This window comes from Phacochoerus africanus, chromosome 11 (assembly GCF_016906955.1).
Source record: "Phacochoerus africanus isolate WHEZ1 chromosome 11, ROS_Pafr_v1, whole genome shotgun sequence".
Taxonomy (NCBI): Eukaryota; Metazoa; Chordata; class Mammalia; order Artiodactyla; family Suidae; genus Phacochoerus; species Phacochoerus africanus.
In genome coordinates, this window is record NC_062554.1 from 63884060 (window position 1) to 63897399 (window position 13340).

General features: G+C 42.2%; 1 protein-coding gene across 1 annotated transcript; it reads left to right on the forward strand.

The window, feature by feature from the left end:
- Window positions 1–465: 465 nt before the first annotated feature.
- On the forward strand, window positions 466–7045 carry SNRPE (small nuclear ribonucleoprotein polypeptide E). Its single transcript, XM_047753711.1, has 5 exons — window positions 466–587; window positions 1092–1118; window positions 2182–2244; window positions 3800–3878; window positions 6820–7045. The coding sequence occupies exons 1-5, from the start codon at window positions 534–536 to the stop codon at window positions 6873–6875; spliced, it is 279 nt and encodes a 92-aa protein (XP_047609667.1). The 5' UTR covers window positions 466–533; the 3' UTR covers window positions 6876–7045.
- Window positions 7046–13340: the final 6295 nt, after the last annotated feature.

Here is a 13340-nt window from a genome sequence, read left to right on the forward strand (position 1 = left end):
TCCCCATAGCATCTGGCTTTTGAATTCAGATCGTGGCTCAAAGTGTCAGATATGAGAGCTCTGAGTTTGGGCTTCTTGCTGCCCTACCCTGTCCACCATAACAGTGCCATCAAGCCTAATTTCCAGGGAAATAGGCCTTAGAAAAAGGCACTAAATTAACTCACTTCACAGACAAAGGTGCCAAACAGGACGTTTGGGCTCTTAAAGCAGAGTCAGAAAATGAAGACGCGGTGCCGCCACTTTATCAGCCGCCCCTCCCCGAAGCCGCCAACGCGCAACCGAAGCCGCTCTGCGCCTCCTCCCACCACACTCCAGGTGGCGCTGTTGGACCAACCCATGTTCCAAAACGCCATCGACTCAGTTTGGCCTCCCCCGGATGCTATAGAGCACAGAGATAAGTGGGAACCGCGTGGCTAGAGAGGTATTTGCCTGGAGCCTCCCAGGTCACCGCGCGAGCACCGAGCATTTCCGCTTCCGGCTCCTTATTCCGGAAGTTGCATTTCGAAGTAGTGTGGCCTTTGTGAGCTTCCACCATGGCGTACCGTGGCCAGGGCCAGAAAGTGCAGAAGGTGATGGTACAGCCCATCGTATCCTACTCGGGATGTGAAAACTAGGAGGTTCGGACCAGGAAATGGGGGGCGAAGGAACAGAAAGAGCAGGCCAGAGGCAGCGGAGTGCAGCACCTCATCCCATGAGCCTCCGGGGCGCTCGAGACTGGTAGAAAGCGCGGGTAGTTGAAGAGTCGGTGATGAGTGGGAGGTGGGCTTGGGCGGAGCCCCTGCGGTGGGAAAGACAGAAATGGTGGGGTTGTGCGGATGGAAGACAATCTTAATTACGTACTGAGTGACGGCGGGAGTTAGCGGCGTCTGGCAAAAGGAAGATGTTGGTGCTGAAGAGACTGCAGGAGAGTATGGGGTGGAAGGGGTCGTTTACAATATCTGGGAGCTCTAAGTGTGTGCCTAATTGGGCACTTTTCGTTGCATAGGCACAGACTTCGAGTTCAGAAAACAAAAGTGGGGCGGGGGTAGAATTGACCAGTTTCAGGGGGTAGAGTCTGAGTGTATGAAATTTTTCCTTAACCACTGGTGCAGAACCTCATCTTCAGATACTTGCAAAATGTAAGTTGTTTATTGTTAATTGTTTCATAATTACTTTTTAAGTTAAGGGTGAATTTATTTGGCTCTTTGTGTTATCTTGTCTGTTCACTGTTCTAAAGTTAAAAGTAGATGAAACTGGAGATTGGAAGGGTATTTGAGGGGAAGGAGTGCAGGGAAAGCTCTAATGTGATAAAATTGTGTGTAGCCATGCCAAGTCCAAGCATGCAAAGAGTTGTGTTGTCTTTACTTTGCAAGACCAGAATTACTTATTTCAAAAAGTTGTAGGCACAGCCAGTAATTATTGGCTCGGATGACAGTGGTATCCTGGTATTACTACTTTTGTTTTTAGTGATCATGGCCAGAACATTGGGACCTTTAACCCTTCCCACTAGGATGAAACACTGGAAGAAAATTGAGTCAGCTTTAAACCAAATGGTGTGTTTTGTACTGGGTGAGGGGTGGGGAAGGGGGATGGAGGGACACACCCTTATATATTGAAAAGACACTAAAAAAGAAAGATGGGAGGGATAAGTTCAGAGGATTCAGTGGAAACCTCTTTTCGTTTGGGGTTATTTTTAGTACTTGGAATTTGACTTGGCACTGCAGAGTGTTTAAATTATCTCAAAGAAATGTGGTTGCTGTTGACAAATTTTCGTGTGGCAACACAATGGAAAAATAGATTACTTTCAAGCCATTGTAATTTTTAATCACCAGAATCAAGGGTCCCTCTCCTGGTGATTAGGTATGAGAGGTGGAAAACCAAGAACTTACAGAAAGCTGCCTTGGAACTGGATTTTGCTATAGCAGATAAGAAACATCTTTTTGCAGTCCTACCGCAAGTTTTCACTCTAAATGTGTAGAGCCCAGAGGCAGTAGAAATATGATTGAGTACCAAAACAGGACAGTTATTAACAACTCTGTCCCAATATAGCATTTATTAAGTAAGAATGTTTCTTGTTAAGTAACTAGTCTTGGCTTCGCTATGTTACCGTTTTTCTGGGAGCTGTATTTGTCTATTGTTTGTCCAAAGTGGTGGATTTTGTTTACTTGTTTCTTAACATTAGGATTTTTATGATTATTTCAGAGATCACGGATTCAGGTGTGGCTTTATGAGCAAGTGAATATGCGGATAGAGGGCTGTATCATTGTGAGTATCCAGGATATTTTAATTTTTTAATTTAACTTTATTTATTTATTTATTTATTTTTGTCTTTTCTAAGGCCGCACCCGAGGCATATGGAGGTTCCCAGGCAGCTATGGGTCTAATTGGAGCTGTAGCCGTTGGCCTACGCCAGAACCACAGCAATGCCAGATCCGAGCCACATCTGCGACCTACACCACAGCTCACAGCAATGCCAGATCCTTAACCCACTAAGCGAGGCCAGGGATTGAACCTGCAACTCATGGTTCCTAGTCGGATTCATTAACCACTGCGCCAGGACTGGAACCCCTAGTGTTTTTTTTATCTTAGTTCATTTTATTATTAATTTTAATTGTAATCAATTGTTATTTCCCTAATACATATTTTTTTCCTACTGTACAGCATGGTGACCCAGTTACACATATATGTATAAGTACCCAGGATTTTTTTATCTCAGAGCGGTATCTCTTAGAAAAAGATTTTACAAAAGATGGCCTGCAGAGCAATGTACAAAAAGTCAAAGACCCAACCCAAGGAAAGTTCTTCAGGGCCCACCATCCTTGCCTCATTTTTCTGCTTGATAGGGATTGAGTAATTCGTAAAACAGGGAAAATTAACTTTTAAAAGTTATTTAAACAACAATAATAGTCTTTAAAGGAGTGCTCAAGAGAAATAAAATTTGAGGGGGTGAGGATTAATGGAGTATTAGTACTGGGTTAGGTGTTACCTGAATCAAGTTAGATGGGGTTTGTTAAGTAAGACATTCAGGATGGTATAACGATCTAAATAACATTTTGTTTTGTTTTCCCTAAATGGTGTTTTAAAGAAAGATAAAATATGGTTGTAGGTATTACATGAGGACTCTGGTCTTTCCTTTAGACAGTGTAGATCCATCAGTAATCTCTCCCTTCCATGTTTATTAGTTGAGAAACAAGCATGGTGGTTAGTGGTGATGGCGTCCTGAGGGAACATGGGAAGAGTGGTGGCAGTAGAAGGTAATTCATACATGTACACACACTCTTGATCAGGTTATAAAAGATAGATAAAATGGCTCTTTGGCATAATTCATGAAATCTTAAGTCCAAAAGGTTACTAAACTTGAAGTACATTTTGTCTTTCGTTGTTATCTAAAAAGAGGCTTAGGATGAGGAGGTGGTGTTTCAACTGAAAGATCAGTGGAAAGGTGAATTTCTGAAGTTTCATTTCTTTTTTTTTCTTTTTTTTTTTTTTGCCATTTTTTGGACCGCTTCCGCAGCATATGGAGGGTCCCAGGCTAGGGGTCAAATCAGAGCTGTAGCCGCCGGCCTACGCCAGAGCCCCAGCAACTTGGGATCCTAGCTGCGTCTGCGACCCACACCACAGCCCACGGCAACGCCGGATCCCTAACCCACTGAGCAAGGCCAGGGATCGAACCCGCAACCTCATGGTTCTTAGTTGGGTTTGTTAACCACTGAGCCACGATGGGAACTCCTGAAGTTTCATTTCTGATCGTATATTGGCATATTCATTTAGAATGGTTTGGTTACGATCTCATGAGATGACAATTGGCTTATTTTTCCAGGGTTTTGATGAGTATATGAACCTCGTATTAGATGATGCAGAAGAGATTCATTCTAAAACAAAGTCAAGAAAACAACTGGGTAAGAATATAGATGGCCGTAAAAGAATTGTAGAAGTTTGTATTTACTTGCAGAATTGAGTAGGTTTTGACCCATTTCATGTTTAGATATAGTTGGCATTTGAGACGTTATTATTTGTGAGATTAGTACACTCTTTTCTTCCTTTTTTTTTTTTAGGGCCTCACCCACAGCCTATGGAGATTCCCAGGCTAGGGGTCGAATTGGAGCTGTGACTGCTGGCCTACTCTCCAGCCACAGCAACGCAGGATCCGAGCCAGTCTGCAACCCGCACCACAGCTCAAGACAACACTGGATCCCCAGCCGACTGAGCGAGGCCAGGGAACGAAGCTGCGTCCTCATGGCTGCTAGTCAGATTCGTTAACTCTTGAGCCATGACAGAAACTCCCAGGATTAGTACACTCTTGAAATCATCCTTTGTCACTTGTTCCTTACCCCACTCCATTTCTGCTTCTGTCTCTCCACTCAGCTCTCACCAAGGTCACCAAAGACTAATGGTATTAAATATAATGGTCCTCATTTTATGGAGCTCCACATAGTATTTGGCTCTGTGATACTAGTCAGGTTTTCATTTTTTCTTGCTAGTTATTCCTTTTTCAGACTTTTGTATACTCATTCTTTGGGACTCAGCCATTAAATGTTTGAGTTGCTCTAGGCTTGGTTCTAGGTTCCTCTGTCACTCATTATTTTCCTAAGCACTCAAGACCACACCTTCAATTATATGTTGACTTCCAAATTTATCTGTATACTTCTAGGCCTCTCTGAGACTACTCAGCATTTCTACTTGGATGTCTTACGCGCTCCTCAAAGTTAGCATATCAGAAATCAGACTCAATTCTATTTTAGTGTTCCCTGCCGTACTGAATGGCACCAGTTTCTATTCAGCTTACTGATTAACTCATCACAGCTTCCTCAGTCATCTCCAGTTTGCTGTGCAGACTCTAGTCATCTTTTTACTTATTTATTTTTTAATTTTTTTGTCTTTTTAGGGCCACACCTGCTGCATATGGAGGTTCCCAGGCTAGGGGTTGAATCGCAGCTACAGCTGCTGGCCTATACCGCAGCCACAGCAACACGGGATCCAAGGTGCTTTTGCTACCTACACCACAGTTCATGGCAACATGGGATCCTTAACCTGCTAAGCAAGGCCAGGGATTGAACCTGTGTCCTTATGGATACTAGTTAGATTTGTTTCCACTGAGCCACAATGGAAACTCTACTTAAAACATCAGTCTGAACTTGTCATTCATTTGCTTGAAATCCTTCAGTGGCTTCCTGTTGCTCATAGGCTAAAAAAATCTTTAATGTAGTTTTCAAGGTCTTTCATGATCTGACCTTATCTCCCTCTCCTAGTTTCGTATCACTCTCTGCTTCATTTTCTGAGCCTTATCCACAGTTCTTTCAATTCTTGAAATCTGTGCATTTGTCCCACCATAAATCTTTGTGTATGTTGTTCCTTATGTCTTTAAGACTCAGATCAAATATCCCTTCCTGCCAGGATTTGATTTTGCTTTGCTTTGAGTTGGGGATTGAGGGAGTGTGTGCCATGCTGAATCTGTAGTAAAACACTCATTGGTGGGATTATTAATGTCTCTCCCACAGAACTACATGCTCCATAAGTGCCTGGGTCCTGCCCTTTTTTTCGCTCTAATATACTCAGTGTCTCGCCACATAGTAGAAATTTTTTTAAATATTTGAAACAGTGAAGGCAGTTTCTCAACCCAGTTAACAGTGGTTCTTTAGGGTTCATGCATGCCTTCATCAAGACAAACCAAATCATTTCTGTTAAAATTCCATTAACTTGAGCTTTATTTAGGCATTTTATCTTTAATTGTCCAGTGCCCTAATTCACAGCTCCTGGTATTTTTATCAATGGTGGATTTCAGATGTCTTTCTTTTCCAGACCCTGAAGATTTTCTTGAGCCTATACTGGCTATGTGGAAAATAGATTCTGGGAGTTCCTATTGTGGCTCAGCCGGTTAAGAACCCAGTGTAGCTCCATGAAGGTGTGGGTTCGATCCCTGGCCCCACTCAGTGGGTTAAGGATCTGGGGTTGCTGCAAATTTTGGCATAGGTTGCAGATGCAGCTCGGATCTGGTATGGGCCAGCAGCTACAGCTCCTATTTAACCCCTAGCCCAGGAACACCTATATTCCTCAGGTGTAACCCTAAAAAGAAAAAAAGAAAGTAGATTCTGAGAAGTTGTAAATGTTTTGCTATACTTTTTCCTGCTTGGGCTATTTTTGGTAAGCCTGAATTTTTCAAATTTAAATATGTCTTACCAGGAAGGGCAAGCTACCCTTATTGACATTTTTATAAATTGTTTGCAAAGTGTTGATTTTCCTTGGTAAGAACAGATTAATATTATCTGTTGTAGAAGCCTAGGAAAGTGAAACAATTGCTATTGTTGTTGATTAGCATTTCTCAAACTGTTTTCCTGAACACCAGTGTTTCTGAATATTTTATAGAAATTTCTCAGGAAAAAAGTATTCTCTACTCAAAATAAGTTTAGAAAATGTTAGGTTAAACTTATATACCTTTTTAATTACAGGATGAAATCTTTATTATTAAGAGTTTAGAGTGGGGGTATAGTATGTTACATTTCCTAAAACTCATTTCTTAACTTCTGCAAACTCAGAGCATTAGGAAATGTTGGGCTCGACCTATTCAGTTGACTTAGTCTACAGAAACTGTACTCTTCATAAAGTAACATCTCTCTACCTTCATTAGGTTATTGTTGAAAAAGTATACATGCTCTTATATGCACAGCCTTTCAATATGTGGATTATGTGGATATTGGAAAATGTCGAACACCTTCCCAAGAGAGAAAGAAAGCATTTTCAGTCACTCAAGAACATCTGAAATTCTGAGGTTAAAATGTGATTGGTTACACAGTTGTCTGGGTGGTTAATAGTTTTTTTTTTTTTTTTTTTTTAATATTACAGGTCGGATCATGCTAAAAGGAGATAACATTACTCTGCTCCAAAGTGTCTCCAACTGAAGTGAGAAGTTGTTGAGAAGGCAGTATGGGGTTTTTGCTCAAAAGGTGTCCTTTGCTCAACAGGTGTCCTTTGTTGAGAGTGCAGTTCTGAAACATATTCATATTGTTTTGATGGTCCTTTGTTATTATGAGATAAAAATAAATGCTTTCGTGGTGTTTTTATTAAAAAATTTACATTGTTTTCTTCTGCCCAGCCGTAGAGCTTATACACTGGCACCATTAGCTGTGGGTATTTATTTATTTATTTGTCTTTTAGGGCCGCACCAACAGTATATGGAGGTTCCCAAGCTAGGGGTCAAATCGGAGCTACAGCTGCCAACCTACACAGCAGCTCACAGCAACGCCAGATCCTTAACCCACTGATCGAGGCCAGGAATCAAACCTGCGTCCACATGGATACTAGTCAGATTCATTTCTGTTGAGCCACAACGGGAACTCCATTGCTATTTAAAGTTTTTTGAAGGATTTCACTCACCCTGGATATTTACTTTTCACAGAGCCATGATCTGTAGGGTTTTTTGTTTTTTTGGGTTTTTTTCCTCGTTTTTTTGCCTTTCCTAGGGCCGCACTCGCGGCATATGGAGGTTGGGCTAGGGGTCGAATCAGAGCGGTAACTGCCGGCCTACGCCACACCCACAGCCATGCGGGATCTGAGCCGTATCTGCAACCTACACCACAGCTCACAGCAACGCCGGATCCTTAACCCACTGAGCAAGGCCAGAGATCAAACCTGCAACCTCATGGTTCCTAGTTGAATTCGCTAGCCACTGCTCCATGACGGGAACTCCGATCTGTAGGTTCTTAGAGTAGGAATTCTACCTGACAGATGAGCTTCTGATAGTGGGTAGTGGTGAAGGGGAATGTTCACAGAAGTAAGGGTTAGGTGCTAATATGTCTTCATCATTAATTCTAATTCTGGTTGCTGGGACACGAGGGTTCCCAACCGCAGTAAGTTGGGGACATTATAATAGCTTCAGTATTTGCTTAGCACTCCCTTAAAGTTACTGTGTGAGTTCTTTGTTAATTCTTTTTTTTTTTTTTTGGTCTTTTTGCCTTTTCTAGGGCCAATCCCACAGCATATGGAGGTTCCTAGGCTAGGAGTCCAATTGGAGCTGTAGCTGCCAACTTCCACCAGAGCCACAGCAACATGAGATTGGAGCCTCATCTGCAACCTACACCACAGCTCACGGCAACACCGGATCCTTAACCCATTGAGCAAGGCCAGAGATCAAACCCGCAACCTCATGCTTCCTAGTTAGATTCGTTAACCACTGAGCCACGACGGCAACTCCAATTCTTTGTTAATTCTTTAATCACTCAAGTTTCCATCATGGTGCAGTGGAAATGAATCTGACTAATATCCATGAAGATGTGGGTTTAATCCCTGGCCTCGCTCAGTGGGTCAGGGATCCAGTGTTGCTATGAGCTGTGGTGTAGGTCACAGATGTGGTTTGGATCCCTAGTGGCTGTGGCTGTGGCTGTGGCCTGCAGCTAGAGCTCTGGTCTAACCCCTAGCCTGGAAACTTCCATATGCCATGAGTGTAGCCCTAAAAAAAAATTCTTTAATTGCTAAGATCAGAATGTGAAAAGTATTTGGACATAGGCAGAGAATGAAATGCCTGAAGTTTATTTAAAAAGAGCTCTGTTAAGAGTTAATAGGAAGACTGCGATTGGTAAGCTGAAAAAGACCCACAAGCAGTGCTGGTAAGTTTTGTTAAGGCAGAATAATTTTATGTTAGTTGGAGAGACACTTCTCTTATTCTTATCTCTAAGGATTTTGGTTTCTCCCGCAGTAGTTGCTTATTTCCTAATTGAATTATATGGACAGATCTTTCCTCTGCCAATATCTCAGGGTTCTAGTTAAAATTCTCTTAAATGGAAGAGTTACCATTGTGGCACAGCGCAAACAAATCTGACTAGTAATCGCAAGGACTCAGGTTTGATCCCTGGCCTTGCTCAGTGGGTTAAGGATCCAGCATTGCAGTGAGCTGTGGTGTAGGTCACAGACTTGGCTCGGATCCTGTGTTGCGGCTGTGGTGTAGGCTGGCAGCTACAGCTCCGATTTAGCCCCTAGCCTGGGAGCTTCTATGTGCCATGGGTGTGGCCCTAAAAAGCAAAAAAAAAAAAAAAACAAAAACAAAAAAAACAAAAACCTGTTAAATCGTTATTGAGTATCTACGGTTAGTTGAATATTCACAGTGACTGACAGACGAAGCTTCAGTACCACATGCTAAGTATTTTTTTATTAGAGTATAGTTGATTTACTGTGTCGTGTCAATTTGTGATGTACAACATAATGACTCAGTAATTCATATGCATATACATTCTTTTTCTATCATGTTCTTCCCTGTGCTGTATGGTGGGACCCTATTGCTTATCCTTTCTAAATAGTTTGCATCTACTGACCCCAAACTCCCTGTCCATCCCACTCCTTCCTCCTTCCCCCCCAGCAACTATAAGTCTGCTTTCCATGTCCATAAGGTGTTTCTGTTTTGTAGATAGGATCATTTGTGCCATATTTTAGATTCCATGTATATAGATGAAACATGGTATTTATCTTTTCCTTTCTGACTTGACTTCACTTAGTATGAGAATCTCTGTTGCAACCATGTTGCAGCAAATGGCATTATTTTGTCCTTTTTATGGCTGAGTAGTATTCCATTATATATGTGTACATCTTAATCCATTCATCTGTCTTTAGACATTTAGGTTGTTTTCCTCATCTCTGCTATTGTGAACGGTGCTGCTATGATCATAAGGGTGCATATACCATTAATTTTTTTTAATTATAGTTGATTTACAATGTTCTGCTGTACAGCAAAGGCATGTAGCTTTTTGAATTGTATTTTTGTCTGGGTATATGCCCAGGAGTGGGATTGGTATGTCATGTGGTAGTTTTATATTTAGTTTTCTGAGAAACTTTCTTACTGTTGTCCATACAACATACTGGTTGTAGGTAAGTGTTACTAAAATTGGATATTGAAAAAAATAAATTGGCTCTTGAAAGATGAATGAGGCCTACCATAAATTCTGCTAATAAGCAGTATTACTCAGGGTAGGTAAGGAAGAACCAAGAAGTCCAGTTCCTGCTTTTTGAAGTGCCTGTGAGGGAGATTGAGATCTTGAAACCTAGGGAAAGATATCCTTTGTGAGAGAGGAGATTTGTAAGGTGAGTGTAGAAACCAGTCCAGCTTGGAACCTGGTATGCTAGCTCTTCTACTCTATTTGAACTTGTGCTTTGGGGTCATATTTTGAAATAGAGGGCTGGTTTTCAATTGAAACTCTGTTGAACCTGCTATGACATGCAAAGTAAACATCAGCATCAGGCAGCAGAGGGAGTTGCAGCCCTGAGACTGCTTCAGGCTTTCTGGTGAGAAGCTTTTTGAGCGCAAAGACCTCCCTGCAGCTTTCTTGGCACCAAAATAGCTGGGAAGAAGGATAAAAGCTGGAGCAGTATAATCCCTGAGAAAACCTGCTGGCTGCTTTTTCCATTTCCCGTGCAACCTTTCTAACCTAGCTGCCCTGTGTAAGCAAAGCTGTGCCTGCTGCGGCTCATTCTGAATGGATCAAGACATGGAAGGCTCTATTTTTGACAGAGCAAATGATGGTAGTGAGAATTAAGGTACAGGGAACTCTACAGTCGAGCTCTGAAATCTTTGCTTACTTTCCTGCTCTACTGGAGCCTGTGTGTTTGCTTTTTTAAGTTCTGCTTTTCTACAATCTATCTTTTCTTCCAACTAAAGTTTGTATTATAAGAGGCATTACTCCTGGCTTCATTAACGTTACAAAAACATGCTGCTGGGAAGCCGCTCTTGTTGGCAGCCCTTGGTATGTGAGCGGTTATACTTATGGAATTGGTTCTTGGTTTCAGAAGGGGGTCTTGCTAACTACCCACTAACACTCTTATAACATTCTTTTTTTTTTTTTTTTAATTTTACTTTAATTTTTTTTTTTTGTCTTTTTGCTCTTTCTTTGGGCAGCTCCCGCAGCATATGGAGGTTCCCAGGCTAGGGGTCGAATCGGAGCTGTAGCCACGGGCCTACGCCAGAGCCACAGCAACGAGGGATCCGAGCCGTGTCTGCAATCTACACCACAGCTCACGGCAACGCCGGATCGTTAACCCGCTGAGCAAGGGCAGGGACCGAACCCGAAACCTCATGGTTCCTAGTTGGATTCGTTAACCACTGCGCCACGACGGGAACTCCTTTTTTTTTTTTTTTTTCCTTGTAGCATTCTTGAAGTCCGGGGGTGGGGGGGGCACTCAGGCTCTGAAAAAATTAAGCGCTGATGCAGCCCCTGGTGTTCTATTAGTAGGGAGAAAGAAGGATAAGAATAGTTTAAAAATACTAGAATTTTGTATTTTGTAGGCACCAGCAATTATTGTATCTCATTTGTCAAGGATTAAGGATTCAGCCTTGTCACTACTGTAGCTTGAGTTTGATCCCTGGCCCAGGAACTGCTGCATGCCAAAGATGTGGCCAAAAAAGGATAAAAAGTTATATCCAATGGAATTTATTTTTAATTGAATTAAAAAAAAAGTATTAGCTTGGAGTTCCCATCGTGGCCCAGTGGTTAGCGAATCCAACTAGGAACCATGAAGTGGGTTCCATCCCTGGCCTCACTCAGTGGGTTAAGGATCCGGCATTGCCATGAGCTGTGTTGTAGATCGCAGACACGGCTCGGGTCCCACGTGGCTGTGGCTGTGGCATAGGCCGGTGGCTACAGCTCCAATTAGACCCCTAGCCTGGGAATCTACACATGCCGCGGGGAACGGCCCTAGAAAAGGCAAAAAGACCAAAAAAAATTTTTTTTAAATAAAAATAAATAAAAAGTGTTAGATTAATACATGTTTATGATCAAAATGTAAACCAAAAGTTTACAGAAAATAAGACCCTCCTTTCTCCATCAGTATTCTCCATAAATAACCACTGTTATTTATGTCATATAAACACTGAGTTAAGTGCTTATCTTTCTGGGCTCTTTACAGATATGTTTATCTTGTATTTGGGTTTTTGTTTGTTTGTTTGTTTGTTTTTTGTCTTTTTGCCTTTTCTAGGGCTGCTCCCGCGGCACATGGAGGTTCCCAGGCTAGCGGTCTAATCAGAGCTGTAGCCACCGGCCTATACCACAGCCACAGCCACAGTCACGCGGGATCTGAGCCGCGTCTGCGAACCACACCACAGCTTACAGCATGACCAGATCCTTAACCCACTGAGCAAGGCCAGAGATCGAACCTGCAACCTCATAGTTCCTAGTCGGATTCATTAACCACTGCGCCACGATGGGAACTCCATATTTTGGTATTTTTTATTTAAAATTTCTTTTAATTTTGGTAAAATTCACATAATACTTACTGTCATAACCATTTTTTAAAAAATCTTTTTAGGGCCATACCTGTGGCATATGGAGGTTCCCAGGCTAGGGGTTGAATCAGAGCTGTAGCCGCTGGCCTGTACCACAGCCACAGCAATGCAGGATCCGAGCCACAGATGTGGCCTACGCCACAGTTAATGGCAACACCGAATCCTTAACCCACTGAGCTGGGCCAGGAATCAAACCTGCATCCTCATGGCTGTTGAGTCAGATTTGTTTCCACTGAACCACGCTGGGAATTTCATGTCATAACCATTTTTTTTAAGTGTACGTTCAGTATATTTACATTGTTATGCAACCAATCTTTAAAACTGTTTAGTTTTGCAAAAAACAAACTACACTTTTCATACCTCCCTCCACTCAGCTGCTGGTGGCCACCATTCTTTGTTTCTGAGTTTGATTACTCTAGATACCTAATACAAGTAGAGTCATACAATATTTGTCTTTTTAATGACTCATTTCACTTAGCATAATGTTCTCAAGGTTCATCCATGTTGTAGAAGCATGTGTCAGAATTTATTTCTGAGGCTGAATAATGCATGTGTATGAACCACATTTTGTTTATACATTTAATTATTAGACATTTTGGTTCTGGCTTCTGTAAATAATGCTCCTGTGAATCTCTTTGAGACCCTGCTTTCAGTTCTTTTGAATATATGCTCAGAAGTTTTTTAAAGGACCATCATAGCAGCTTTACCATTTTCTCATCAGTAATACACAAGGGTCTCAGTTTCTCCACATCCTTAGCAAAACAACTTTTTTCTTTTTCTTTTTAGGGCCACACTTGCAGTATATGGAAGTTCCCAGGTTAGGGGTTGAATTGGAGCTGTAGCTGCCAGCCTATGCTACTGCCACAGACAGCCCTGCCAGATCCAGGCCGTGTCTGAGACCTGCACCACAGCTCATAGCAACGCCAAATTCTTAACCCATTGAGCAAAGCCAACCTGCTGAGCCAAAGCAGGAACTCCACAACTTTTTTTTTTTTTTTTAAGAGAGGTTTGTGACTGTATTGACCAAGCAGGCTACTTGAAGGGGATGAAGCAGGAGGAGTGGCCCCAGTGCCAACCCAGCTGTGTAGGTGATTGATAACTC

Excerpts from the sequence above, each read along its gene's own strand:
- SNRPE (XM_047753711.1), top strand. The coding sequence starts at position 534 with ATGGCGTACCGTGGCCAGGGCCAGAAAGTGCAGAAGGTGATGGTACAG. Across the intron at positions 588-1,091 it reads AGGTGATGGTACAGCCCATC|AACCTCATCTTCAGATACTT; the intron begins GTATCCTACTCG and ends CCACTGGTGCAG. Across the intron at positions 2,245-3,799 it reads GGATAGAGGGCTGTATCATT|GGTTTTGATGAGTATATGAA; the intron begins GTGAGTATCCAG and ends TTATTTTTCCAG.